This window comes from Pteropus medius, unplaced genomic scaffold, assembly GCF_902729225.1.
Source record: "Pteropus medius unplaced genomic scaffold, Ma_sr-lr_union100, whole genome shotgun sequence".
Lineage (NCBI taxonomy): Eukaryota > Metazoa > Chordata > Mammalia > Chiroptera > Pteropodidae > Pteropus > Pteropus medius.
In genome coordinates this window covers 12,933,257-12,959,388 of record NW_024346667.1, presented here as the reverse complement: position 1 = coordinate 12,959,388, position 26,132 = coordinate 12,933,257, and the positions used below count along the sequence as shown (strand labels likewise).

Below are 26,132 nucleotides of genomic sequence, written 5' to 3'. Positions count from 1 at the left end.
GGTATGTATTCTCAATTTACTGATTTGGTCATGTTTGCCCTCTATGCATAAAGCCCTAAATTCCTTTCAAAGACCTCCAAATCTGGCCCCAATCATGTCAACCCTGCCAGTTCCTAAAGGGGAACTAAGGTGCTGCACTCTTGGGAAAAGGTCCAAGATATGGGTGACAATGTCTAAGATGCCCAGTTGGCCATCTGAGGTGGAGCACTGCATCGAGGAGTTAGAAGCAGAGACAGTCCGCCATGACCAACCCAACTCATGTAGTTGAAGAAGAGCCCAAAGTCAAGAGCTAGAAACACTAGAGGTAAACCCAAAGTCAAAGGCAAAGAATGACCAAATTGGACAAAACTGGTTCCTGTAATGGATGGTTAGTGAAAATGTTGGTATTGTTTTTATGAGACTCCATGGATGCTATGACATAAAGCAAACAAGGAATTATGTTAGGGTTGTTGAGAACAGGATTTTTGGTGTGGACGAATAGATTTATAGATGTAAAGATGCATACAAGGTGTAAAATGGTGAGGTTGCCATGAAGAACAGTATGATGGTTCCTCAAAACGACACAGAATTACCATATAATCCAGCAATTCGACTTCTGGGTATAAACCCAAAATAACCGAAAGCGGGGACTCGAACAGACATTTGTACACCCACGTCAAACAGCAGCATGTGGACAGAGGAAGGGTATCTACAGAAAGTAGCCTCGCAGGGTGACTGATCATAAATCGCCCACTGGATAGGTCACATGGGTAATCATGCCTCAGGTATATAAATTCTTTAGTAAAGGGTTTGTCTTCGTCTTCAACTGCTCATTATTTCTGTGCATCTAGTTTAACACATCTTTCAAGTAAGTGTGACCAGCCTCAAGAAAGAACATAATCTTAACTATCCCATAATCCAATCCCCGTCTTGCTTTCTCCTACCTTGTAATCTTCATTATGTTCCTTCCCTAATTCCAAATGCATAAAAGAAGCTGCAAACTGTCATTCTGGGAAGCATTTTTCCTAGACTATTAAGATCACGCTTCCAGGCATATCCTTTGTTTAACTCAAATTTTTATAAAAATTCTCGACAGGTTTGGATGCTTTCACCTCAACAAGCATTATTTACAAAAGCCAAAAGGCAGATGCAACCCAAGTGTCCATCAAAAGATGAATGAATAAACAAAACGTGGTAGACACATAAATTGAATATTATTCAGCCTTTAAAAGGAAGAAAATGATGACACAGGGTACGACATGGATAAATCTGGAGAATGTTAGGCTAAGTGAAATAATCCAGACACAAAAGGACAAATACTGTATGATTCCACTTGCACGAGGCATCCAGAGTAGCCAAACTCACAGAGACAGAAAGGAGAATGCGGTTTTCAGGGGCTGGGGACAAGGGGGAACGGATACAGAGTTGACAACGTTCTGGGGATGGCCGGCGGTGACAGTGGCACAGCAAGGTGGGTGCACCTAATGCCACTGAACTATAGACTTAAAAATGATTAAAATGGTCAATTTTATATTGTATGTATTTTACCACAGTTAAGAAAAAGCTGTGTAAGGGGAAGGAAAAGCCTTTTAGAGCTAAATTTGAATTGAAAGTGCTGATATCAACACACATAACATTTTATCTTATCTTTCGGTGGGGTGGGGAAGTATTTCCTAACTCTCTATATCAAGTGACTAACCCAATATCCAAAAGCTCAGCTAGCAGTGCTCGCTTCGGCAGCACATATACTAAAATTGGAAGAATACAGAGAAGATGAACATGGCCCCTGTGCAAAAGCTCAGCTAGCAGAGCTAGCTCTAAGAGTGGTGTCCAAACACCATTCCTCGCTAAAAGGATCCAGGGCTTCTTGGATAAATGACCACATCCAGGTCTGGGAGGAGAAAATGCATGAGAAGATCTTGGAACATTTTGTAGTACAGAGAGCAGAAAAAGATTAAACTAAGATTTTTGTCAAAAAATTCAGGAACCAATTTGAACAAGTTCCCACTGGTAAAGGTGGGAAAATCTGAGCATCCATTAGGATAGCTACATAGATCAAAACATACCATGTACGTTTAAATCCATGAATTCCTAATCATACTAAAAAAAATCATTTCATTGGTAATTTTCTAAGGATGCTATAGATTAAAATAAACTTGAGACATATCAACAGAGGCAACGCATGGAACTTATTTAGATCCTGATTTGAACTAACTGTTAAGACGTTTGAACACCGGTTGCATATTAAGGAGTAATAGTTAATGTGTTTCAAAGTGATACTCGCAGTAGGGCTATATTTTTTTAAAGTGCCCTTACATCTTTTAGAGATACATAAATAAGTATTTATAGAAGAAATGATAAGTTGTCTGGAATGGTCTTTAAAATAACAGTATAGGGGGAGGGGAAGATGTAGATGAAATACAGCTGGGAATGAGCGGTGGTTGAGGGGAGGGTGAATAGTTACTCTATTTCTGCATGTGTTTGAAATTTAACATGTTTAAAAATTGTTTAAAAGGCAAGAATTGAACTTAAAATCATCTTCACTTTTACCCCTCCTGTTGCTCTGGCTAATCCAACCTACAGGATCTAGTGATGCATACCTGTGTAAACAGTACTTTCCCCTGTAATTATCTATATTCCAATTCAAAGCCACTCTAGGCACCTACCTCACCTTTAAAGACAGAGCAAAAAGAAGGTGGAATTACAGAAGAGGGTGGGACCCTGCCTCCGGGGGCAGATTAGCCACGTCCCTGTCCCTCTTCCCTTCCAGCGCAGAGAAGGGAAGATCTGGTTTGGGAAACTAGAATCAGGCCTGAATTTTTGCCCCTTCTTTCCACCTCAGCTTGGACACAAGCCATTCCACTGTGCTGTGTCCTACTGCTAAAGCCCTAGACATGAACTCTTCCAAAATATCCTTGTAGCATGTCGCTCCCTTCCCATCAGAGTTCTTTCTCCAGTCGGGGACAGTTGCAGAAGTGCAGAGGTAAAGCAGCCATCGCCTTGCAAGAGTGAAGCAACAAAAAAACTGAGAGCCACAATTTTTGGCTTTTCTATGTTATAACCAAAGTGATTCATCCAAAATGCTACTCGAATCCTGCCACTCCACTACTCTCCTTTGAAGTCTTCTTTCATCGAGGACAAGTCCAAAGTCTTTAGATGCTTCTGCTTGCTTTCCAGCCTCATGTCCTCCCACCCAATACTGCAGAAAAGCCAGACTCAAGAAACAGCCTCACCTTGGAATGTCCTTCCTCCAATGCAGCAAACTCCTAATCGTCACATAGGACTTAACACAGGAGTCCTCTCCTCCAGGAAGCCTGGTCTGAACTTCTGGTAACAAGGCCAGTTTAAGAATCCTAGGGCTCCTGTGGAACCCAGATGGACCCGGCTACAGCTCCCCATACACTGAGAGTACACATTCACTTTTTATCTCCCCCACCAGACCGCAAGCTGCTGGCATGCAGAGATCGTGTTCATTTTTGATCTCCAAAGCCTAACAAGTGCCCAGATCACAGCAAGCAGGCCAAAATATTCATTGACTGGTTGCCTGATGAAGCAAATGATGTGTCTGTGTCTGGAACTGGTGTTTGTAATGGCGCCCTACCCTCTGTGGATCTCCACAGCCACCTGGGACCTCAGACACTGAATGGGTTTGGTACAGAAAAGTAAAACCAGAGGAACAACAAACTGAGACCAACTCTGAGGTCACTTAACCTATGGTTTCCCAAAGTTGTTTTTACATTTTGGTAGCTAAGTATCTTGTTATATAAAAGAAAAACTAAAATTGGGCCATCAAACCCTAAATTTCTCAGATGCTGTTGCTTAAAATGAGGCTGGTAGCCATGAAAACCTCCTTTACACAGACTGAAAGAATTTGAGTTTGATGCCTAGGCAAGCTCATGAAGGCTACGTGTTACCATGGTAGCTTTGGTATGAGGAAAGATAAAGCCATCATCAACTATTATCACTAAAATCCACAAGACTCTGGATTTTAAATCTCCCAAAGGGCGCCGGAGCAGCCCTTCTCACCATTCCTGCTCCTGGCCTGATTTCTTAACCTTATAAATGCAGATACTCAAACTAAGTAAGTGGTCCAAAGTCATCCAGCATTTGGAGCCTCACAAATCAACACACCCTGCAACTGGTCACCTCACTTCAAGGGAGCAACCATTTAAAACTTATAAATATGCTCTAGTTTTAAATTGGCTCTACATAATATGCTGTAAGATTGAAAAATTATGTTTTCACATACAACTCTCCCATTCGATTGGCTATTTATTACTGGCAGTTCCTTCAGTCCATTTCTCATTCTTGCTCTGTTTAAGGGATCATCTTCAGGAGCCAGTCTGAGCCACTAATCTTATAAAAACTTTCTTCGATGATGAAATAACTAAACAGTAACTTTTATGATTGTTTAAATATATAGATACACACGTCTGTATATGTATGGTAACTAAAAAGATTAATGCCTAACAGCGGTTATCTTTGGATGGTAAGATTACCAAATATTTGTACATTGGTTTATATGAGTTTTTCATTTTTCTATATTAAACATACATAGTTTAATAAAAAAAATAATTAAGTTCTTCTGATACCATTTGAAAAAAAAAAATAGTATGTTTTTCTGAAGCCATCTTTGACCTGGAAAACATTTTCTTTTTCCAAATAAGCAGTGTTTTCCTATTAAGTGTGTACTCCGTGAGAACCACATTCTTTCTTTAGGGTCAAGTTAAGTTCTCTCCATATGCTAGGGAAAGGTTTTATTTGTTGTTTGTTTTCCCCGCCTACTCAATTTTGAGGGGTAACCTGTATTATTGCCTCTCTTTACCAGCTTTGATTTATGGTCTTGGAAGTCAGGTCATTCTTTGCTAGGTTGAAGCAAAAAGAGAGGAAAAAAAAATGTTTCCCCACCTAATATCTGATAAAATATCTGAAAAGGTCATTGCAGACCTTGACAGAAACACATACAATTTCAAACCGATCTGATAAAACAGCGACTAGAAAACTTTTATCAGAAATATAACTTGCTATTTCCCAGCTCAATTGACTGAACTTTTTTTTTTTTATTTGAAATGACAGACATCATAAGATAGGAAAAGCTGCAGATAAGAAACCAAATTGAGTTGTCTTGAATCAGATCCGATTGTCTGCCTCTGGTTCAAACTCCCACACCTGTTCGGAATGGGTCAATGAGAGTCTTTTGGCATGGTCCCTGAGGGGTTTGGAAACATTGCAAAAGTGGTGAACTTTGAGACTTCAGCGTTTATTCTGCGATTATAATTAACCTGCTCACCTGTTGCTATCGATCAATTCTGAATGGAGGTGATAAAGTTTGACTGGATTTCTAGAAGTAGAAACGAAGATTTAAACTGGGAAGAAAGAAAAGAAGATTAAAAAATAATTTAAGGACCAAATTCAATTTTAAGAAGCAAAACCGAATCTGCGATTGGCTTAATAATCCTTAAAACTTCCCACCAGATTCTGGTGGTAATGCCTTCATTTCTCATCCTCCAAAGTAAAGTACATCTGTGACTGTTCAACACTGCACACTTGCAGAGGCTTCTCAACCACTTTAAACATATGGAATGGCTTACCTGCCTAGATTATATTCTTCCTTTGGGGGAAAAAAATATTTAAAGACCTGAAGTCAATTTGGGGGCTTCCGCAAAATGCTGAAGGCCAAAAACCCCAAATCCCTTCATTCAGATTAGAGGCTTGAATATCCTGGCTCAATTTTGATTACAGAGCAGTAATAGATAAAACCATCGGCCCCCTGCCAGAAACGAGAAAGCTTCCATTGATGACTTGTGTGTTCAATTCAGACCAAAGCCACCGGGCTCTTCAGGCCTGGGGTTTTATATTCACTGTCTTGATCCATGTACCTACTCTCATCTTCATTTAAAACATAATTACTGTCCTTTTCTCCCTTCTTTTCTCTGCTCCTCCCACAAATACATTTGAATCTTCAGAGAAAGGGGAATACAAAGAAGATGGTATTAGTTTTCTTTTAGGAAAGGGATTTGAGAGAGCCATATGGTTTTGCTCTTATGCAGCCATCAGTCTCTCCAGAGCGAGAATCCTCTAGTTTGAAGGGTCTGAATTCTGGGAAATCTCTCTCTAATTCTCTGCACGCCAGAATCAGGAGACTGAAAAGTAAGCTCTGCAAGGCAAGGATTCCTAACGCTGCAAGTTCTACAGTGTTGGAATGAGATGGAAGGTCACTCCGGAAGCCACTGCACCTGGAGACGCATGAAGGGAAGCAGGAAGACACGGAAGAGAAACTACACAGGGGAGAGGGAGCAGGTGAAGAGACAAGTAACAGAAAATTCTAAAGTTTAATTGAGTCCTTCCACCACCAAACAGCTTCTGGCCCTGAAGGGATAAGTGCAAATAAATGCAAAGTGTGGTAAATGTGGGGAAAACATGGTCCTGGATTTGGCCTTAACTGAGTTCTAAGCCAGAGCTGCTGTTTCCCACCAGCGAGAACTTGGGCAGGTTACTTAATCTTTCTGAGCATCAGTTTCCTTTCCTGCAAGACGGAGATCAGGATATCTACTCTCAGGAAGGACTTCCAAAGTCTCTGTCACCTGACATCTGCCTCATTGACCCTTAATAAAGGATCTAACTTATTGTATATAAATTGCACATATATCCTGCAAGGTACAGGCATATATGTAGCACAAGATATAGGCTACTATTCCTGAAAAGTTGTTAGGTAGCTTCCGAACATTAATGTACCTAAACTTGTACATTTATTTTGTATAAATTAAAACAGATCGAAGGTTATTCCTATTATAACCCCACTCATATTCTCTTCCCTACCTTCTTTAGAAAGAGACAAAGGAGTAGCTCTATAGATAGCCAATAAAATGTTTAAATAATCCTTCGTGGATGTGTTATAAAAGACCATGCCATGGACCACAGAAAGTCAATATAGCAGAGAGATACTCATCCCCAAACCTTGAGAGAGCCTCATCCCCTGCACTTTATTCAGAAAGTGCAGGCCATAGAAGGCACAGCTGACAAACGCTTTTAGATGCCAAAAAGCCCCTTAGAGTTCTCAAAGGGGCACATCCCCAGCCTGCAAGAATTGCCTCTTCTAGAGCAAGGCAATGATAAAACCAGCGGTCCTGCCACGTTCTCATGCAAAAGGAATTAGCAACCTTTGCAACTCACTTCAGCTCTAAATTCCATACAACTCAATTGTCTTAAAAGAACAGGCTGAAAAGAATTTGTTAAAAGACTTACCTTGCCCCAGAGGTAAGTAAATTGTTTTTTCTAACACAATCCCATCACTCTCCTAGGTTAGAGGTGTTAAGGATTTGGCCCCAATACAACCCAAGGGAGAACTACTCACACCAGGCAAGGTCGCCTGTGTATGTGCCCATAAAGGCATCTTAGGAAGCCACCTCGGTGCTGGGGTGGGACATCTGACAATTGCTGACTGAGATCTGTTACTTGTAGACAGTATTGAGAGTAGGATAAGGTTTTATGTCCCCTCGGTAAAACAATCTGTTGAATAAGAAAAAATCAAAAGCCATAGTCAATAAACAACAATTTGTTTTAAAGTACTTTTCCTGTGCATCCATAAACTAAAATAGATCCCTGTTTTAAAAAGGGGGGAGATGGGCAGGTAGACTTTCAGGAAGTTAATTCATGAATACTGTATGTCTTTTCAAAAACTTAATTGGTTTAGTATTTTTAAAATTAGTAATATATTCGCATGGTTCAAAAATCGAAAGATTCCATTTGTACACCCACGTTCACAGCAGCATTCTTCAGAAGCCAAGAGGTGGAAACAACTCAAGTGTCCATGATGGATGATGGATGGACACACAAAATGTGGCATATGCATACAATGGACTACTATTCAGCGTTAAAAAGGAAGGAAATTCTGACACATGCTACAAATAGAAATGAACCTTGAGGACATTAGACTCAGTGAAATAAGCCAGTCACAAAAAGACAAATACTATATGAGTCCACTTATATGAGGTGTCTAAGGTAGTCAAATTCATAGAGACAGAAAGTAGAATGGTGGTTACCAGGACCTAGGGAGAGGGAGAAATGGGGAGATATTTAATGGATATACAGTTTCAGTTTTGCAAAAGGAAAAATCTGTTTCACAACAATGTGAATATACTTAACATTGCTAAACTATACACTAAAATGGTTACGATCATAAAATAAAATAAAATTTAACTTTAACCACCCTATATTATAAATGCATTTTTTTGTTATTTAATAAAGCAGCACAGAAATGATTATTTAAAAAATAGTTAAAATGTTTTAAAAATTAAAAAGGTTCCAAGGCATATATGGTGAAAATTCTTTCCCACCCTTATCCCTCACCAACCCAGTTATCCCCACCATGGGCAATCAAAGTTACAAATGCCTTGCAAATACTACTTCTAGGGATAAATTAAGTATTTTCAAATGTATATAATCTTCTCTTCTCTTTCTCTTTTTTTTTTTGTTTTTTGCTTTTTGTTTTTTTGTTTACACAAATATCATGCCACACACATATCTTGCACTTATAAATGTCTTGGAGAGGACGCCATATCATTACATAATGAACTTCCTAATTTTTATGCCTACCTGATATCCTATTGTTTGCATGTACCATATGTATACAAATAATCCCCTATAAATGCACAGTTAGGTTATTTTCAATTTCTATTATTATGAACAATGCTGCAACTAATATGTGCCAGTATATTTGTAGAATAAATTCTTAGAAATTAAAGTTCTGGGTCAAGGGCATCTACTTTGTAATTTGTCAGTTATCACTAAGGGCTCTCCATAAAGGTTGTACCAATTTACACTCCCACCCACAGGTATCAGAGTTCCTGTTTCCCCACACCTCAGAGTATTTTTGTTTTCTTAGTTAATTTAAGTAAAAGAAAAAAATGGGGTGGGATACAGAAGAAAGTGTTATCTAAAACTGTCTCCTGTGCATGCATCACTCCACCTGAGTGCTTAGAAAGTGCCTAGCAAATGTGGCCTGACCTTTTGATGGGACACAATTGGGCAGGTGACAGGTCTCACTAGAAGCAGTGACACACCCCTGGCCACTCCTACACACCTTTCCCATTTAATTGGTTCTCAACTAAGCACCACAGACCAGCCCCAACTCTGAATGACCTGCTCAGGGTGGTAACCGGAAAGTTAAACAACTTTGGTTTTCTCAAAGACTGACAAATCATTCTCTGGCCAAACATGCTACTTAAGAGCTGATCTCACAAAGTTCCCAGTATAAATGAACTCGCTCTGAAAGCAACTGGCTTCATTGATAAGCAATTCCAGATTGAGATTCCAGAAAAAGATCCAGAAAACACTTCAGAATTTTCCACCGACCTACACCATAAACAAAGTCTTAGAACACTGTGAACGAAGCAAAGCTTTTAAAGAAACCATCGGGGTAACACTGGTAGACATATATTTCACTGTGTTATTTTGTCCACCTCCCTCATTTTTTTTTATCAAACCTCGAAATGATTTCAAATTTTTGAGCTCTTTTAAAAATATTATAATTGCTTGTTTCTCTATTATACAAAAAAATTCTTATTCCATAATAAAATATATTTTCACAGCTTTTCCAGTAACATCTACTACAATGCTATTTCCTTCAAGACATACTTACATACAATATCCACTGTCTCCTTTTTAGCCTTAAGAATTTACAACCATTAATTGGTACAAAAATCAACTTTATTGTGGTATAATATACATAAAATAAAGTACTCCTGTTTTACATTTCCATGAGTTTTAACAAATCGTTATATGTGTAACTATTCTGATTGGGTTCTTTAAAAGGAGAGACAGCTATGCTATCCTGCTATAACTATTTCACATCCATACAGACATGACCCGAGCCCTTGAAACGTAAGAATTCCCTGCATGGCTCCCCTGGCAGATGGCAATGCAGTCTCTCCTTAAGCACTTTTAGTGCCCTGGGCTTTATTATTAAAATAAGCCAGCCATATTCCATAGTCCGTTTCAACAACTACAATCATGTGTGAGAAAGTTTTCTTCTCAAACCTAATACCTGCTCACCTGGAGCAACATTAAGTTAGAAGGCCATAGACTTGCCTTTTAGGTATCTATATGCAGTTACTCTCTTCCTCTCTTATCGACTCTGTGACTTCTCCAACTTAAACAGCTCCCGTGGTTTTCCAAAGTTTCCAGAACCTGCTCAATCTTCTGAGGCCCCCAAGTTGGCCTCTTAAGTGGCCATAGTGTGCAGTTTGACCTGGGCAGAGTACTAAGGCAATTGCCTCCTAGATCTCTACTCAAATATTTGCTAACTGCCCAGCATGTGCCAGGCACTTAAATATGAGTAAGACTCTACCTGCCCTCAGTAAGGTCACATAATTCCATTAATGCAGCCTAATTAATGATTTCAACAGTTGCTTTAGGGCTGTGGCTCATATTGAACTTGGAATGGATTAAAGTTCATATACATTGCAGTCAAGGTAGAATAATTCCTTCCAGTCCAAATGCAGGGCTTTACAGAGGCCCCTGTTAGCTTTTATGACTTTGATTTTTGCCTTATTCCAATAACCAACATAAGAACTCTGGCAAGGTATTATCTATTGTTAATATTAAGGCAGTTAATACTTCTAGAAAAATACAGGTGTTCTCTTAGTTTTCCTCACTGAAATTAAAAAGTTTCTGAGTGAAAGGTGAGTTAGTGTGTGTGTTTTTAACCTATGGTGATAAATACATTATTTAAGCAAAAGCCAAGCTGTGTTGTATCATTTCATGATACTACACAGTGTTGACAGTAAATGAGGGCATAACTTTTCTTTTTCTTTTTTTGAAATTGCAGGTACTTCTGGCATACTCCTATTCACCCTTCAAGACCAAATGCAGATGGCACTACTTAGGTGAAAACTTCCAGATTCATACACAGAGGGAAGAACCTCTGTCTTCTGTCCTTTGCTCTCCACTCATTACTGTAGCATACTGCTGGGTCATTCACCATTATGTCTGCTTAGGGTGACCAGCCATCTCCATTTGTTAAGGACTGTCCTAGGTTTAGTACTAAATTTCCCAAGTCCTGGGAAACCCCTCAGTCCTGAGAAATCGGAAAAATTGACCACTCTACATGATAATGTATGACTGTTTAATAAAATAGCCATCATTTAGGAGAGGCCAAAGCCAAGTACTTCACAGACATTATTTTTCTAATTTAAGACAATACTAAAAGGAGCTATAATTATCCCATTTTACAGAAAAAGAGAGGAGATTGAGAGAGTAACTTGACCAATATCACAGGGGCACCTGAGATTGAACATAGGTTTGCTTGAGTCATACCACCACATTGCCTTGTCATCTCAGGGCCTGGTGGCAACTCCACACAGCAAGCTATCAATAAATACCATGGAACCAGTAATCCCTTATCATCCTTCTGGCATCCTTCTATCACCTGGTGTCAGTTAATACTCCAAGGTCGGTCCTCGAGAGAGTTACCAGGCATTTCCAGGATGGTCCATGTGATGTGAGGAACACATAAAAAGCTCATTTACGGGCACTGCTTTTTAACTTGCTTTTATGTAACTGCCACCTGAAGATGTGAATGCCAACAAAGTCAACCCGCCTCATGTTCCCTCACAAAGATAACATGGAACCTTTCAGGGCTGGCCCATTTAAAACACATGACTATGTGTAAAAGAGAAAATCCAGCTGTTAGGCCAGATCCTAGGGCTGTCCTCAGGTGGGACTTCCTGCGCTAGTGGGACAGAGCACAAGAGTAACAGAAGACAGGTCACACTTCTTGGCAAGGAGGCTCTCCTTGAAGGGATGCTTGCCATTTGTTGACACTGGAATTTGGGAAACATGCGTTACTCTGGACCCTCCTGCTTGGTACCCGTTACATTTTAGAATCTAAATATGCACTGCATGCACTCACATCGTATCTTTATTTATTTATTTATTTATTTATTTATTTATTTATTTATTTATTTATTTATTTATTTTACATGATTGTGGCTGTAATTCTGCTGACCAGGAAGTATCCTCCAACTTTGGCTTTTGAACTTGTCTTTTTTTTTTTTCCTTAACCAAAGGCCAAATTCTCACTCCAGGATTATAAGGGTTACAAAACAACCGCTTCACTCCCATCTCAAGTTAAAAAAAAAGTGGAACTATGGGGACCTATTTTGAAACAGAAGTTCCAGAGAGAATGCAAGAGTTCTAGGAATGCAGGGCCAAAGCGCCCCACCTCACAACACGCCTACCCGGAGCCGCCATTGTATGGAGATGTCACACGCGCTATCTCACGCTGGTCCTCCCCAAAGGCTCCGGAGGTGCCCCTCCTCCCCTGGGGTGTGCCGTCTGGCTCCCCCGCGACGGGGATGGGGAAACTAGGAGCCACCGACCCAGCCCCCGGCGCCACTTCCACGTTTAATCAGTTTACCTGGGATGTGTATTTGGCTGGACCCCCCTGGAGACGTTCCCTAGCCACCCAGGGCCAGAGAATAATTTAACAGCTCTTCAAAGCTAGGTCCCTTCTCGGAGCCAACCCAAGACTGGAAACCTGGGAGGGACAGGTTTTACTCTTCAAAGTGAGAACAAATGCGAAAGGATTTATCACTTAGTAGGTAGTCAATAAATGTTAACTTTGTTTCTCAAGTCTGGGCTTCCCCTCCCACACAAAAGCCATCTCCATCCACACCCGATCCTTTCCCTTCCTGAAATTCCACAGGACCAGAGGTCGTTTGCATTTTTAGCTAGTGGTTGCCACTTCCCTTTCCCTCCCAGCCCAAAGCGCGGAGGTCTTTTCTCAGACTTCATTTTGTTCGTCTGTAAATCCGGGCAGGGGCGCACATGTCGGCATCCTTCCCAAGTGTGACATGCAAAAAATATATTAAATTGTGCCCATTAGGATGGGCTATTTCTAACCTCCGCCCTCGGGACAAGCGGAGGCTCAACACGTAGATGCTGCAGCAAAGTCTCCGTTTAAATCGGGCATTATCAAGACAGCATTATCAAGACAGCATTATCTTGACAGCATTATCAATACAACACGTAGATGCTGCAGCAAAGTCTCCGTTTAAATCGGACATTATCAAGACAGCATTATGAAGAAGTCCCTCTGGGCTTCCCGTGTTCCCGGACACTGACCAGGCAGTGCGTTTAATGCACCCCTAGGCACATCTGCCTGGCAGACCAGCACAATGCCACAATACGCTTTGGCCCCAAAGCACTCACATGGTGCCTACCCCATTCAACCCATCTCCATAGCTCCGGTCCCTCCTTTGTTCCCGGTGTGAAATCCCCGACAGGAAAATTATCTGCCACCCCGAGGGATCCTCCAACTGGGCCGCCAAATGGCCCAGAAGATCTTGGGCCCAAGCCAATGTAATCAGTTTCCTGCAGAGGACTCTGAGGGAGGGCCAGGAGGAAGCGCGCAGAAACCCAGCGATCGCCAGCGCGGTCCACCGAAGGCTGCCGAGCTGCTCTTCCCAGGTCCCCCGTGAGCCCGTTGGCCTCCAGCAGGAAGCCACAGATGGGCGCTGCCCGGGCCGCGGCAGGCATAGGCAGCCCCGACGTCTGGGCTGCACGGAGGACGCGCTCAGACCCTACCACCCTGCAGCCACCTCTCCTTCATAATAGCATCGAGAAGACAGGCCAGCCCTCAACAGAATCTGGGCTCCTGGGGGCTGTGACCTTCACCGTCACCATCGCCCCGCGCCGCCAGCTTCTGTCGTCCAGTTTGCTTTCCTTAGAAATTCACACACGCCCCGCCGCTGTCCCCGCCACCTCCCCTCCCCCTCCCCCCCGACACACATTAAAATTAAAAGCCCCCGACAGGGCTCAGGACAGCCTCTACTCCGGTCCCCATCCGGCCCCCGTACTCCCGATCAGTACTCACCGAGATTGGGGTGTCGGGCTGCGGGGTTGGCGCGGCCGGGCAGGCCGTGCAGGACCGGGCTGTCGAAGGGCCCGGCGGAGGCGGCGGCGGCCGCGGCCCAGGATGCGCCCACGTCGGCCATGTAGGCCGGGTAGGGGCTGGAGTAGGAGCCCGCGAAGCCGGCTCGCCCGTACTGCTCGCGGCCGGCCAGGCCCGCCCCCGCGGCCCCGCCGCCGCTGCTGTAGGCCGCCGCTTCCCGGGCCGCAGCGGCGGCAGCGGCGGCGGCCAGGGACCCGGTGGTGCCCGGGAAGGAGAAGCGCGGCGACACGGGCGGCGGGGTGTAGGCGGCTCCCTCAGCTCCCGCCTGACTCCAGCCGGGGCTGCCCTGCTGGGTCCCGGGCCCGGCTCCCGATGGGGCCGCCCCAGAGCTGCCGCCCGAGGTGGCTGCGGACGCGGCCCCCGCGCCTCCGCCCTGGAGGTAGGGCAGACCCAGCACCGAGGAGGGCACCCGCGGCGTGGGCACGTAGACCGGCGAGGACGCGGCGCCCGCGCTGTGCATGAAGGCGCCGGGGCCGCCCGCGTCGTAGGCCCCGGGAGGGGGGCCGTGGTTGGCGGCCATGGCCAGGCTCTGGTACATCGCCCCTGCGAGCTCTCAGCTGCTGAGTCCTTTCTCTCACTCGGCGGTCAAGGAGCAATGCGCGGAGAGAAAATAATAATCATAAAAAATAATGTACAGGGGAGGGACTGTCACGAAAACGAAGATCAAAATCGAATGTTAAAAATAAAAATCCCTCAAAAATATATATGTATTAAATCCATCATTGAGCAAAAGACGCTCGGCTCTTGTTTACTCTGGAAAATCCCAAACTGAATTTTTGGTGGTTCCAAGAGGTGGTGAAGGAGGGGCTGAGTCCACCCCACCCCAGGGCCTGGAGGTCCCGAGCGTCTAGGAGTGGCAGAAGATGCGGGGTAAAGCCTGGGCGCGGGTGCGGGGCACGGGCCTTGGGTCACGCCTGGAGCAGTTGCAGCGCACAGTCTTCAGGACACCAGCAGCCTCGGGCGCAGGGCGCGGTAGGCTGGTTCCAAAGCCCAGGGCCGGGCTGGCTCTTTTCCTCCTCGCCGCAGCCAGGGTCCTAAGGGGGAAAGACAAAAGGGAGAGAAGTTCATCCCGAACTTTCAGGGTCCATTTCCCTATGCTTGGTTAACTTCTCCCGCACTGCGAACTCAACGGCCACTCCTGGGATCAGTTTTGGAGGCACGCGGTTCCGAGGTAACCAGCGGTCTTTGTTTTACTGAGGCCGTAGGGTCAGACTGTCCGAGGAAATCTCCGGGGGAGGGGTCCCTTGGAGATGCGGGGCTTCCTGGTTATTGGACATGGAATTATTGGTTGTGATCTAGGCCCTTTTTTTTTTTTTTTTTTTTTTTGTATTGCTTCTCAGGAAGGACTTTAATTTACCTTATTTTTCAAACGTATTATTGTCACAGTATTATATACGTCCAAGGGTTTTGGGTTCCCGTGGAGTGCCTGGGACTCAAGAAATCTAAACCACCACCTCCATTCCCCCACTTATCCTAAGCGTGCCTGGGCATGAAAGAAATTTAAATTACCCACGGAAAAGAATGACAAACTTTACAAAGCTCAGCAACCTAAGAAATTATTGTCTGTAATCTTTTTAAGCTAGAGGTAGAATCTAAATGTCTATAAATGACCACACTGTATGCTACATCTGGGTGAAAAGAATTCTTATCCATACACTATGCCATGTGGACATAAGACAAGATACATAGATATATGGCAAATAGATAAATTTTAGAGATTTTGCGGATTGTATATTAAGACCAAGAAAGTGAGAGGAATGTACACAGTCACTTTACAGAACTACTCAGTAGACCATTCCAATTCATTGAATGGCTTTTCATATAGAATCACTGATCCACCCATGTCTGGAATCAGAACACCAGTGAGGCTGCTTGGGGCAAAGAAGTTTGTAGGATCTCATTATATCCTTGTATCCGGTGTTTTGATTTTACCAGACAAATTTGCTGATAAAATAAGAGCTCCACGTTCTGAAGCACCTGCTCTGTTCAGGTCCTCTTCTCCACACTCCACTAAGTAAAAGTGCCTCTCTTCGTTTTACAAAAGAGAGAACTGAAGCATTGGAAAGTTTTGAAACTTGTCTAAGATCGAAGTACAATCAAAAGGGGTGGGATACAGGATCTCTAAGGCTCTTGAGTTTGAGGCTGTGCACTGTACTTCCACTTTTCTCCGTAAGAAGAGGCAGCTACTCCTAACAGTGGTTTCTTTTTCATTGCAATAGTAGACTTACAAAGATATTAACTGAACTATATACTAAATATAGGCTCTGCCACTACCGAATGAATGACTTCAGACACATTACATAAGCTCTCTGTGTCTCAATTTCTTCATCTGCAAAAACGAAAATATTAAAGGCATCTGTCTTACAGAATTATGATGAGAATTATAAATTAATATAATTTGTTAATTTATTAATAAATTAATAAATTAATATAACTTATAACAGGGTCTTATAAAACTGTTACAACAGGTACAAAAATTTCTATATAATTATTAACTATTCTTATTATAGGTTTCTAATGTACCCTAAGAAAGTGACTCAGATGTATTATGTACTGTAATAGTCATCTTTATTTTTGTAAAAAATTCTAGATATGGAATCTCTAGTATACATTATATAATGCTTTTAACCAATTGTGCAACATCACAGATAATAATGGAATTAATAACACTGTATTATAGTCACAAGTTGACTCCTAAATGATTATTATTTGCTTTCAAAACTATACAATAAATTATTGGTTTATTATTGGAAATTTTCTTCCAGTAAGAAGTTTGGTTAGAGAGCAGATACAAAAAATTTTCCCTGAGATCACCAGCTATCCCCTTTGAAAATGAAGGCAAAAAACCTTCAATAAGTAAATACACAGGTTTATTCACTATTTAATTTTATATTCATTATTCACCATTTAATTTTTAAATCAAATAGTTGACCTATTTCACTGTATTTTCTGTAATACTCAATTTCTCCAGTTCTAAAACATGTTAAGCTTTTTCTCACATAACTGCGAGAAAGGAAGATGTACAATTTTGTAATACAACTGCCAATATACATACCAATGCTAACTTACTGAGCTTTAAAATGTCAACGCTAAAATGTCAAATCTAACATTTGTCTTTCTTACATTCTCGGCCTTTTTATGTGGTTGATAAATTACTTAAGAGTTGGATTACTGGACAATAGAAGGTGGAGAAAATATCCCTCTGTATAGCCTTGCAGAAAGACAAGAAATTATTCCCTCAAAACAATTCATGCTTGTTTCCATAATTGCCTCCGGGTCGTGGAGTCTGCTGAGGGAGCCCAGCGGCCTCCTGGGAATGGCAGAGGTCTGGACTTGCGTGAGGGCCCAGGCCTGCGCCCCAGTTTCTCTTCTTCTGACCCATCATCCCAATTCACCCCAAATTCACAGGCAAGACAGGAAGTGCTTTCTACTTGATTTAGCCCACAGCCCCCTTTCCGATCTATTTCTGAGAGCTGGGAGGTCCAGAGTCCCCGAATGTTTGCGTCCACTTAAAAGTCACTCCTGCCCTTTCCACTCAGCTCGTGCCTTCTCTCTGGGCCTGCCGGGCAGAAAGCTACCACACACAAACGAACTCAGAAGTGGGGGGAGGGGGGCATCACCCCATTACCCCCAATAAACCCTTTCTGTGATTAAAAGCCTGAAATCTGCTCCTGGCTCCCCGTTTCTTTTGAGAAATGCAGGAATTACTTCTCCAAGCACTTCCCCAACCTCCCCAGCGGCGCCGGCGGTGCTGCCTGACTCCCTTCGCCCCCGGCGTGGGTCCCTCAGCACCCTCTTCCCCCAACCAAAAGGCCTCTCATTCCCTCGACCTGGTGGCAATTCACCACTAGGGCATCCTCCTCTCCCCTGGGTGACCCCCCAGCCCAAAGCCAATCGACATAATATCGTGGATCCGGGCAGCTAACCGTGGCCAGCGGAGGGACGTCCCTGCTCTCCGCCCGGGTTCCGGCCGTCAGCTAGTGTCACCTAGTAGTGTGGGTGAATGGGGTTGTTAGCTTCGTGAGGGGCGTCTAGCTCCCAGGACTCTGGTCAGGTAGGCGAGAGGGGTGGCCAGAAGGGCATGAAGTCCGGGCGCTCAGCAGCCCTTAGCGATTTCAGAGCGCCTCCCCGGGGCCTCTGCCTCTCACCGCCACTCTGCGTCCCCAGAGTCACCGACGGGCGACAGTCCTCTGTCTGCGCCCCACCATGTTCGAGCTGTCGTGTGGCCTGTCCTAAGTCAGTCTGGGTGGTTTCGCACGGCCATATCACCACTCAGGCCCAGGCCTGCGAGGTGCAAACATGGGCTGGAGAATCTGTACGCGGAGGTGGGATTAAAAACGTTCAAGTTCACACAAAAAGACTCAAAGCAACTTCCAATATCCCGCTCCACTTCCCCCACTCCAAATCTTACTTCGATTTAAAGAAGCTGCTAAGCTAAAGGCAAACGAAGAGCAGAGTTTGGCCAACTGGGAGAGGTGGAGTGAGTGACCAACGTCTCCTTTCCGCCTACTAGTCAGTCGCCTCTCTACTCCCTGGCAAACTAGCGCGGGGGATCTCGGAGTATCGCGGGGGGCGGGAAAGAGCAAAGACAGGGGAGAAAAAACCGTACCTGCCGGAGCTGGAGCGTCCAGGAGGCCCGGTACGCGCTCTCCTGGGCCCTGGAGCTTTGGCGGCGGCGGAGCCTCTCGCAGCCACTGTGCCAGCCGCCTCCAAGTCCCCCAGCTCGCCGCCCAGGTCCCCTCGGCCCTGTGCTCCCGCTCGCGGTCGCTGACTGGCCTGTGGGAGTCACGTGCAAGGGCGGGGGGCGGGGGTGCGCCGTGGCTGCAGCACCTCCTCTGAGCGCCCGGCTGCAGGGCTGTTCAAAAAACTCCCCCAGCAGGCAAAGTCCAGGTGCAGAGATCTCCTCGGAAAAAGCCTAAGTGCTACCGCCACAGCGCGGGGATTCACCCACCGCCCCAACTGAGATCGATTTGGTTTGCAATTTTGCCCAGGGTCAGCTTTTTCAACGAGCCCCCGCTCTACCATCTCCTCCCCACCAGCCTCCAGAAGGTCCAGGTCCTGACGCAGTGGGCGAGGGGCGGGGCTGATAGAGAAGCAAGTGACCTCTTGGGCGGGACCCCCGATCGGGTGTAGGGCACTAGGTCACCAGGAGTGCCCGGCTGGCTGCAGGTCTCCGGGAGGTAGTGGGTGGTGGGGGATCTTCCTGGCCCCGGACTCCGGGTAAGTGGGAGAGACATCAAACTTGGGACTGGCACCCTCAAATCGGAGCGAAGAGATGGAAGCCTCTTTTTGCCTTCCCAGCAGCCGGATGAGTCGGAAAGGCGCCGGCTCCAGCCCTCAATTTTATGTATTTATGCAAAACGTTCACCTCTGCCTGGTGACGCTTCCCATCTCCTGCGGCCTCTCCTTTCAGATCTTTCCATTTTCAATGCAGCCTGCGGCGCCGCTGCGATAATCCCAGTGACGTGGCAGGGGCCTGGGGAGCTCCGCAGTCCAGCGGGGCTCCTCGGCGGCGAGGGCTCTGCCAGCGGCCTCAGCCCCCTCCCTCGAGCGGGGGCGGGGAAGGTGACAGGCCCGAGTTTGGAGTCGGCGTCAGTGCCTAGAGGCCCCAGCGCAGCGGGGCTGCGAGCCCGAGAGTCCCTCAGACAGGTCTAAAGGTTAATAGAGCAATCACAGGGCCCTATTACCGCGTAAAAATAACCCATCGATTACTGCAGCCTTCAGCTCCAGATAACAGCCGGCCGGTGGCTCTCACGCTTTCGGTTAAATTCCCCCCTCCCCTCGAAGCCGCGTTTCTCTCCCCAGGGCAGGTTTCTCATACCAGATTAGAGGGGTCGGGAGTGGGTCGGGATACCACCCTGCCCGAAATCTGTGCGGCTCCGAAGGAGGGCAGGGGCGACACTCGCTCCTACAGTTGGTGATCGGTTGTGGATTCCCGGCCTGCGAGAGAGCATCCCGGGCGCTGACGACGAGGCTAGGACGCGGGGCTGTGTGGAAGGAAACCCCCAAAGGGATCGTGGCCAATTCGTGGGGATTCTTAGGAAAATCCCAGAGGAAGGACTGAACGCGGCTGCGCAGAGAATTCTCCCTATGCTAAAGGTGCAGAGGGCCAGAGGGGCATGAGCGCAGGAAAGAAAACTGAGGCTGGGTGTGGGGCGGCGGAAGGTAAGAGCGCGGACTAGATGCACCCACGCAGCCCTTCCGCCTCAGGTCACAGCCCGCCTGGACCCGTTTGCGCCTCGGAAGCTGAGGGCGGGTCCTTTCTCCAGCTCCCCCAACTCCTTGCCAGCGCCTCTGTAAAATTTGACGTTGCAGATCCCAGGCCTGAGAACATAAGAGGGAGGGGTCCTAGGGATCCCTGAGCCTGGACCTGGGGAAAGGCAGTTTCACCAGGACGCTGCGACGCGTACACTTACAGACGCAGCGGAGGAGAAGGGTATGCGCCCCTTGCGCTGTTTGCAAAGGGCCCTCATCCCCCCCTGGGGCGAGCAACAGTCTCGAAGCCGAAGGCCTGCGCGTGGGGCCTACAAAGGCTTTCTGGAGAACTGAAATTCTGAGCTTGGACGAATGGGGAGTTGCCCCGGCCTCTCCTCCGTGGGGATCTGTGGCTCCAAGGATGCCAAGGTCTCAGAGCTTCTTCCACGCGCGACCCGTGGAGGATGAAAAAATCTGAGCCTGGGGACTGGGCAGTGAAATTTTTTTTTTAGCAACAAGCCAAGGGCTTGGGGCTAAGCATCTGGTGGAGCGGCCATCTGAGAGTCCTCACCAAAGCCAAGGACAAAGACCGCTCCCATGCAGGCTTCTTCCAGTAGTGTGGAGTGGGCCACGTAGAGAGAGCGCGTGTGCTGAGGTTCGCATTAACTGGGTGCGGTGCGGCGATCCTCCCCACACTCTTCCCCTACGCCAGGGCCTCTTGGAACTTCAGTCTCCTCCTCTGTACAGTGATGGAGGCAATAACAGGCCCTTCTCTGGGACTGTTGAGAGACTGCTGATGAAAGAGCCTCCTTTCCTTCAGAGTTTGCGTGTGAGGAGCCCCGGATTCACAGGAGGTCCGCTCCAGGCCAGACCCCCGACAGAGCTTTACACAGGCCCCGTCCCCTTCCCCCGCCACCCACCCCCCCACCAGCACGCTGGCGCCCTTTTGGTAGGCTAAAGCTTGGGACCCATGAAAATTTCGTTGCTCCTAGGAAGGCGCCCGGGACAGAGATATTTGTTTCCCGTGACTTTCTCTGGGCCCAGAGCCCCAACTTTCTCCCCAAAGGGCTCAGCTCAAGGACAGTCCAGAGGGTGGTTGGCGAGCGGCCTGATCTTTGGGGGTGTTTCGCTTTCCCTCGCTCCCTCCCTCCTTCCTTCGCTGGCCTCCTCCCTCCCTTGGGGAGGCGGGAGCCGCCTCGGCCGCCGCGCGTTGCCAGGAGCGGGGAGCATTTCAAGGCCTCGCTGGCTCGCCGGCTGGAGGAGGTTTATCGGCAGGTTCCCAGGCTTCTTCTTTCTCGTTCAGGAGGCCGCTGGGAGGGGGAGTGGATGCTCGGAGGTTCGGAGTCTTGGCTATTTTTAAGGAGATGTTCCAGGGCGATCCTCAGATGCGGCCCAACCGCAATCACGTCCTCGTCTGCTTTTCTTACCCATACTCCGCGGGGAAAATTTAATACTGCAAAAGTCTTTGACCTCTTTGTACCAAAGGCCTGGCTCTAGTGGAAAATCAAGTCTTAAGATTTTATACAAACAAAAATTACTTAAATGTACTGTACGTTTAGGAAAAGAGCTCTCCAGGACACAAGAATAAGTTCCGTTTCCTTATTCCATAACGGCCTCTGGGACTTGAGCCAGTCCGTACCCTAGCTGAGACGCAGCTATAGGAGGGACGGTCCACAGAGGAATCCGAAATCCAGCTCTGGGCGGGGGAGGGGGGCGTTAAACAGTGAAACGTGGAATGCACAGTGACACCAGCGAGGGTCTCCATACACGGAGTTCCAGGATTTCCTGGCGGGACCAAGCCGGCTTGTTTTAAGCGCCACGTCGGGTGCCAGAATCCAAGTCCTGGCTGGTGAGGCCCTGGGGCACCCTACGCAAATCAGCTTCGGTTCCTGCCCTACTCGAAAACCAAGGACACCTGAAAAAACACGGGTCCCCAAAGTCTTGAGAACAAGAAGCCCCCAAAGTGAGAGCACCAGAGAGGGGACTAGAGAAGTCATCCCTCCTGTGTAACGAATTCCTTCTGAGATGTAGACGCTTCTCTGCGTACTTGTGCACAAGGACTCCAGGACAGACAAGTAAAGTGACCCGCGCTGAACGTATGCGGGTTGCTGTTCCCTTCCGAATTCCCCCGCAGGTTATGGGCGCGGCCAGCCCGATTCCTCCTCTCTCTGCGACACTGGTGCTCACTCGCGTGGCCCGCCCTACCCCCTGCTCAAGTCGCCGCGGGCGGAGCACGGAGAGCCAGGGTGAGGATCGAGGCTGATGGAAAAATGGAGAATGAATTAAGCTGCAAGGCTACATAGACCTTTCCCTCCTTGAGCTCAGTGCCTTAGCCACCGGGAATTCTTTGTGGGGAGAGGGGACACAGAGACCGTCGCCTCCATGCACCCGGAACTGAGCTCTGCACCCTAGGAAGCCATCATCAGCCTCCCACACGCAGACGTGAGGACAGAAGGCAGCAATGGTTTTTAATTGTCTTGCTTTAAAGAATATTACCCAGTGCTGCAAAGGAAAGCATGCTGTCGCTCACGGACCTCCGCAAACGCTTCCTGGTGCTTCCGGCCCTGAGGACCAGAGTTTTTGGCACACTCTTTCATAGTTTTTAGTCATTTCCCGATTGCAGAACACTCTCAGATTCTATTTTTCACGAGGAAACAACAACGTCGTTGCACTAGAGGAAGAGAGAGACGGTGTTACCATCCCCCTACGAACGGGACCTCTGGAACTCAGAAAGGTTAGGACATTTGTCCGAGGTGGTAAAGCCGGTGAGCTAGGCAATAGGTCTCAAATCTTTATTCCTGAGTCTTGGTTCTTTTTTCCATTCTATTTAATATCGAGTTTCTATAATAAAACACTTTTTAACCCCTCATTTTGCTTTTCAGATGTTTCTAAAATTCCTTTAATGAGTACGTCAGACATGTAAAAATTAAAATCAACTTAAAATAAAACAGCTCGTGTCTCATAACATAAGAGCTTGTAGGAAGAAAAAGAAAAGTGAAAAGGAGTCTCCACATTTTCATTAAGCTCGGGACGAATGCCAGAGGCTTTTGAATGGGGCGGGAGGTGGGGGGGAGCTCCTCAGGTCCCGCCCGGAGCAGCCCAGGCCAGACCTGAAACTCGGTGCCGGCGCCTGCAAGTCCGGGCACTGCAGCTGGCTGGTCGACAAGCGCGCTGCAGCCACGCTGACTGCGTCGTGCAAGCCCCTCACGCCCCTCCCAACCTGTTTCCCTCTCCCCTTCCGCATCCAGCACCGGCTGCCCAGGCTGCCACGAGACCAGATCTGGCTGTCCCAAAGGGCCCTATTCTTCTAGGACCTCTGGGATCTCTCTTAAGGACGTTAGCCCCAATTCTTTCACTTGTGGATCCTCCCTCTCTCCTCCTGTATCAGGGACTTTTGAAATTGCAGTGCTGGGTGCCCAGTCCAGAGTGGAAGCACGGTAAAAGTTCTTGAAATATATAAAGTATCAATCATTGTGTTTTATTTATAGGCTTTATGTTCCCAGAAGTTATAGATTCATTTATCTGTGGTTGGTTATACATAACCATCCCCCTCACCCACACACACACCTCAGAAGGTAAATTTTATGAGGTCAGTGACCATGGCTGGCACTTAGTAGATGCTCAACAAATGTTTGTTAAATGATTAAAAATACAAGAGGGATTGCTAACAATATCTCTCAGGGTTACTGAGAATTGGAGAAGGGAACACTCCCCTCAAAGGGAAATGTGTTTTCTGGCACACAGTAGGTGCCCAGAGTCACCACCGTTTCTCAAAGTAAGACACGGAAGCCCAGGACAGACAGGGAGAGAGTACCCCAGTCTGGGTTGCCGGGAGTGTTTTTCTGTGTGGTTCAGCTCTACGCTCCCTCCAAATGACCTGCCCACATTTGGGCTGCCCCTAAGAAAACCTCGGAGCCCTGGGCTCTGGGGTCTGCAGGAAGAAGAGCGGACAGTCAGGATTTTGGAAGTCATGTTCAGGTGGTTAGGTGCCAGGCAACAGCAATCTGTGAGTGAGGCTGCTGCGTCCCTGGGACAAAAACAGACAAAGGACGCCAGGTGCATTGTGTCCCACGGCATGGAGAGCCCAGACCCATAAATTCTGGAAAGACAGAGAGACCCAGGTAGACCCCACAACCTCAGAAAAATGGGTTGGAGGGGGTGGAGAGAGGCAGAAAAAAAAAAGAAAGGGCAGAAAGGGAAAAAAAGATGGAAGACAGGCAGAGAGGAAGACAGAAAAGACGAGGGAGCAATCGAAAAGTGGGACAGGCCTGAGCGAGCTGGAGAGGGATGGGATTCATTCATTCGTTAGTTCATTCATTCTATCTTTACTGAACACCTGTTCTGTGCCATGAACTTTCAAGGTGCTGGGATTCAGCATGGAGGAAAATAGAGAAAAAATCTGCCTCGGGAGCTTATATTCTGTAAGAGGAAGACAGACAATAAATAAGTCAAATAGGAACGTTAAATGGTGGAGTGTTATGGAAAAAAACAGAGCAGGAATGGACAGGCAGAGAGAGCAGACAGGGACAGACACGGGGACGGCAGATCCTGAGAAAGAAGGCGGGATAGGAGTCAAGGGACCTGGAGACAGAAATAGAGAATCTAGACCTCGAGGGAGAGGGGAAAACAAGCAAGAGAAATGGGAAGTAAAGGGCCAGGGCCAGATCGGAGGAGAGGGCACCAGACAAGGACGAGGTCAATCCCGAGTTGAGGGCTCCCCCCCCGCCCCCGCACCGCTCCCGGGGAGAGCAGTGGTGGCGATGGGGACAGAAGCAGCTGGAGCACAGCCAGTCGCCAGACCCGACGCGCATATCGGGGGACTTGTGGGGCCACCAGAGACATGGTGTTCCCAGCGCCAGCTCGGGTTGTTTCCGCTAAAACCTCCACCTCCTCCGCCAGCGCCGGCACCCTTCCCCTGGCCACGGAGCCGAGGTGACCCCGAGTTGGAGAAGACGCCCAGGCAGGCGCCGAGATCTGGCGCGGCCAAGCGAGAGACAGGAAAGTGTCAAGGAAGCTCAAAGCCCAAGTGCGAAAACAGCTTTTCTCTCCGAAAGCCTCGCGGGCCTGTGGGGAGGCTGTGGCGGGGGTGGGAGTGGGGCGGACGGGGGCTGCTGGCGGCTGGAGGCCCTGCGGTCCTTCACTCTGGTGAGCATCTCCTCCACACAGGACTGGGCTCCCATGTAATAGACAGTAACATCGCCTCACAGGCTACCACCCCACAGTAGCAGCAGGTGCCTGTAGAGATTGGGCTGCTTTCTCCCTAATACCCATCAGTGTTTGGATGTATTTATTGTTTGGAAATAATTGGTTTCTTGCAACAGCAGAAGGAAAGGGGAGGCATGGAGCTTCCAATAGCTAGACCTATCTATTTCTGCTAAATGGGTATGTACCCTATTCTGAACTGAGTGAATAAAAAGACTGGAAGATCCCCAACATTCCACTTCTTAGCTGTTTTCAACTTTTCTTCACATTCTCCATGTATGCATGTGTTTGATTGAAAGACAAAAGCGTGCTGCCTTCAGAGTTTGCTTTCTTCCATAGCCCCCAGCCCCGCTTCAGCAGAGGTGTTAATGAACGGCAAATTGTCAAAGGGCAAGGAGCTACAGGGAGAAACAACAAGAAGCAAAGGGTCTGAGTGAGATGGAATAATTTGTACCTAGATAAAGGGGAGCTGGCAAGATTTCACTTACAGAGATGCAGTGCTAACCCCAGGAGTCTTGGCTAACCTGGCCCTGTCCTCCACCCACCATCTCATACCACCTCATCGCAGGGCTGGGCCCTTCCCTTGCGAGGGCAGAATCTCCCCTCCCCATGAAGTCTCTGGAGATGCTCAGTTACAGTAGCCCACACTCGGCTTGAGGGTAGGGTGGAGATGGGGTAGAGAGCTCAGAGCAGAGAGTATAAGACAAAGCCTTATCAGTCCAGAGTGATCGATTTTCAATCATTATGTGAGAAATCTGTCCACTTCACTTCAAAAACCCTGAATTTTCATTCTTTCTCTCCC

At 47.0% G+C, this 26,132-nt stretch overlaps 1 protein-coding gene and 1 pseudogene across 1 annotated transcript in view; one reads left to right on the top strand and one right to left on the bottom strand.

The window, feature by feature from the left end:
* Positions 1 to 26,132, bottom strand: part of GATA4 (GATA binding protein 4) — a 58,851-nt gene that overhangs the window by 29,465 nt on the left and 3,254 nt on the right. Inside the window, exon 2 of the mRNA XM_039875775.1 lies at positions 13,856 to 14,967. Coding sequence (XP_039731709.1) covers positions 13,856 to 14,471 — 616 coding nt within the window. The 5' untranslated portion in view covers positions 14,472 to 14,967. The remainder of the gene's footprint in view (positions 1 to 13,855; positions 14,968 to 26,132) is intronic.
* LOC120613677 (uncharacterized) lies at positions 1,704 to 1,773 on the top strand (annotated as a pseudogene).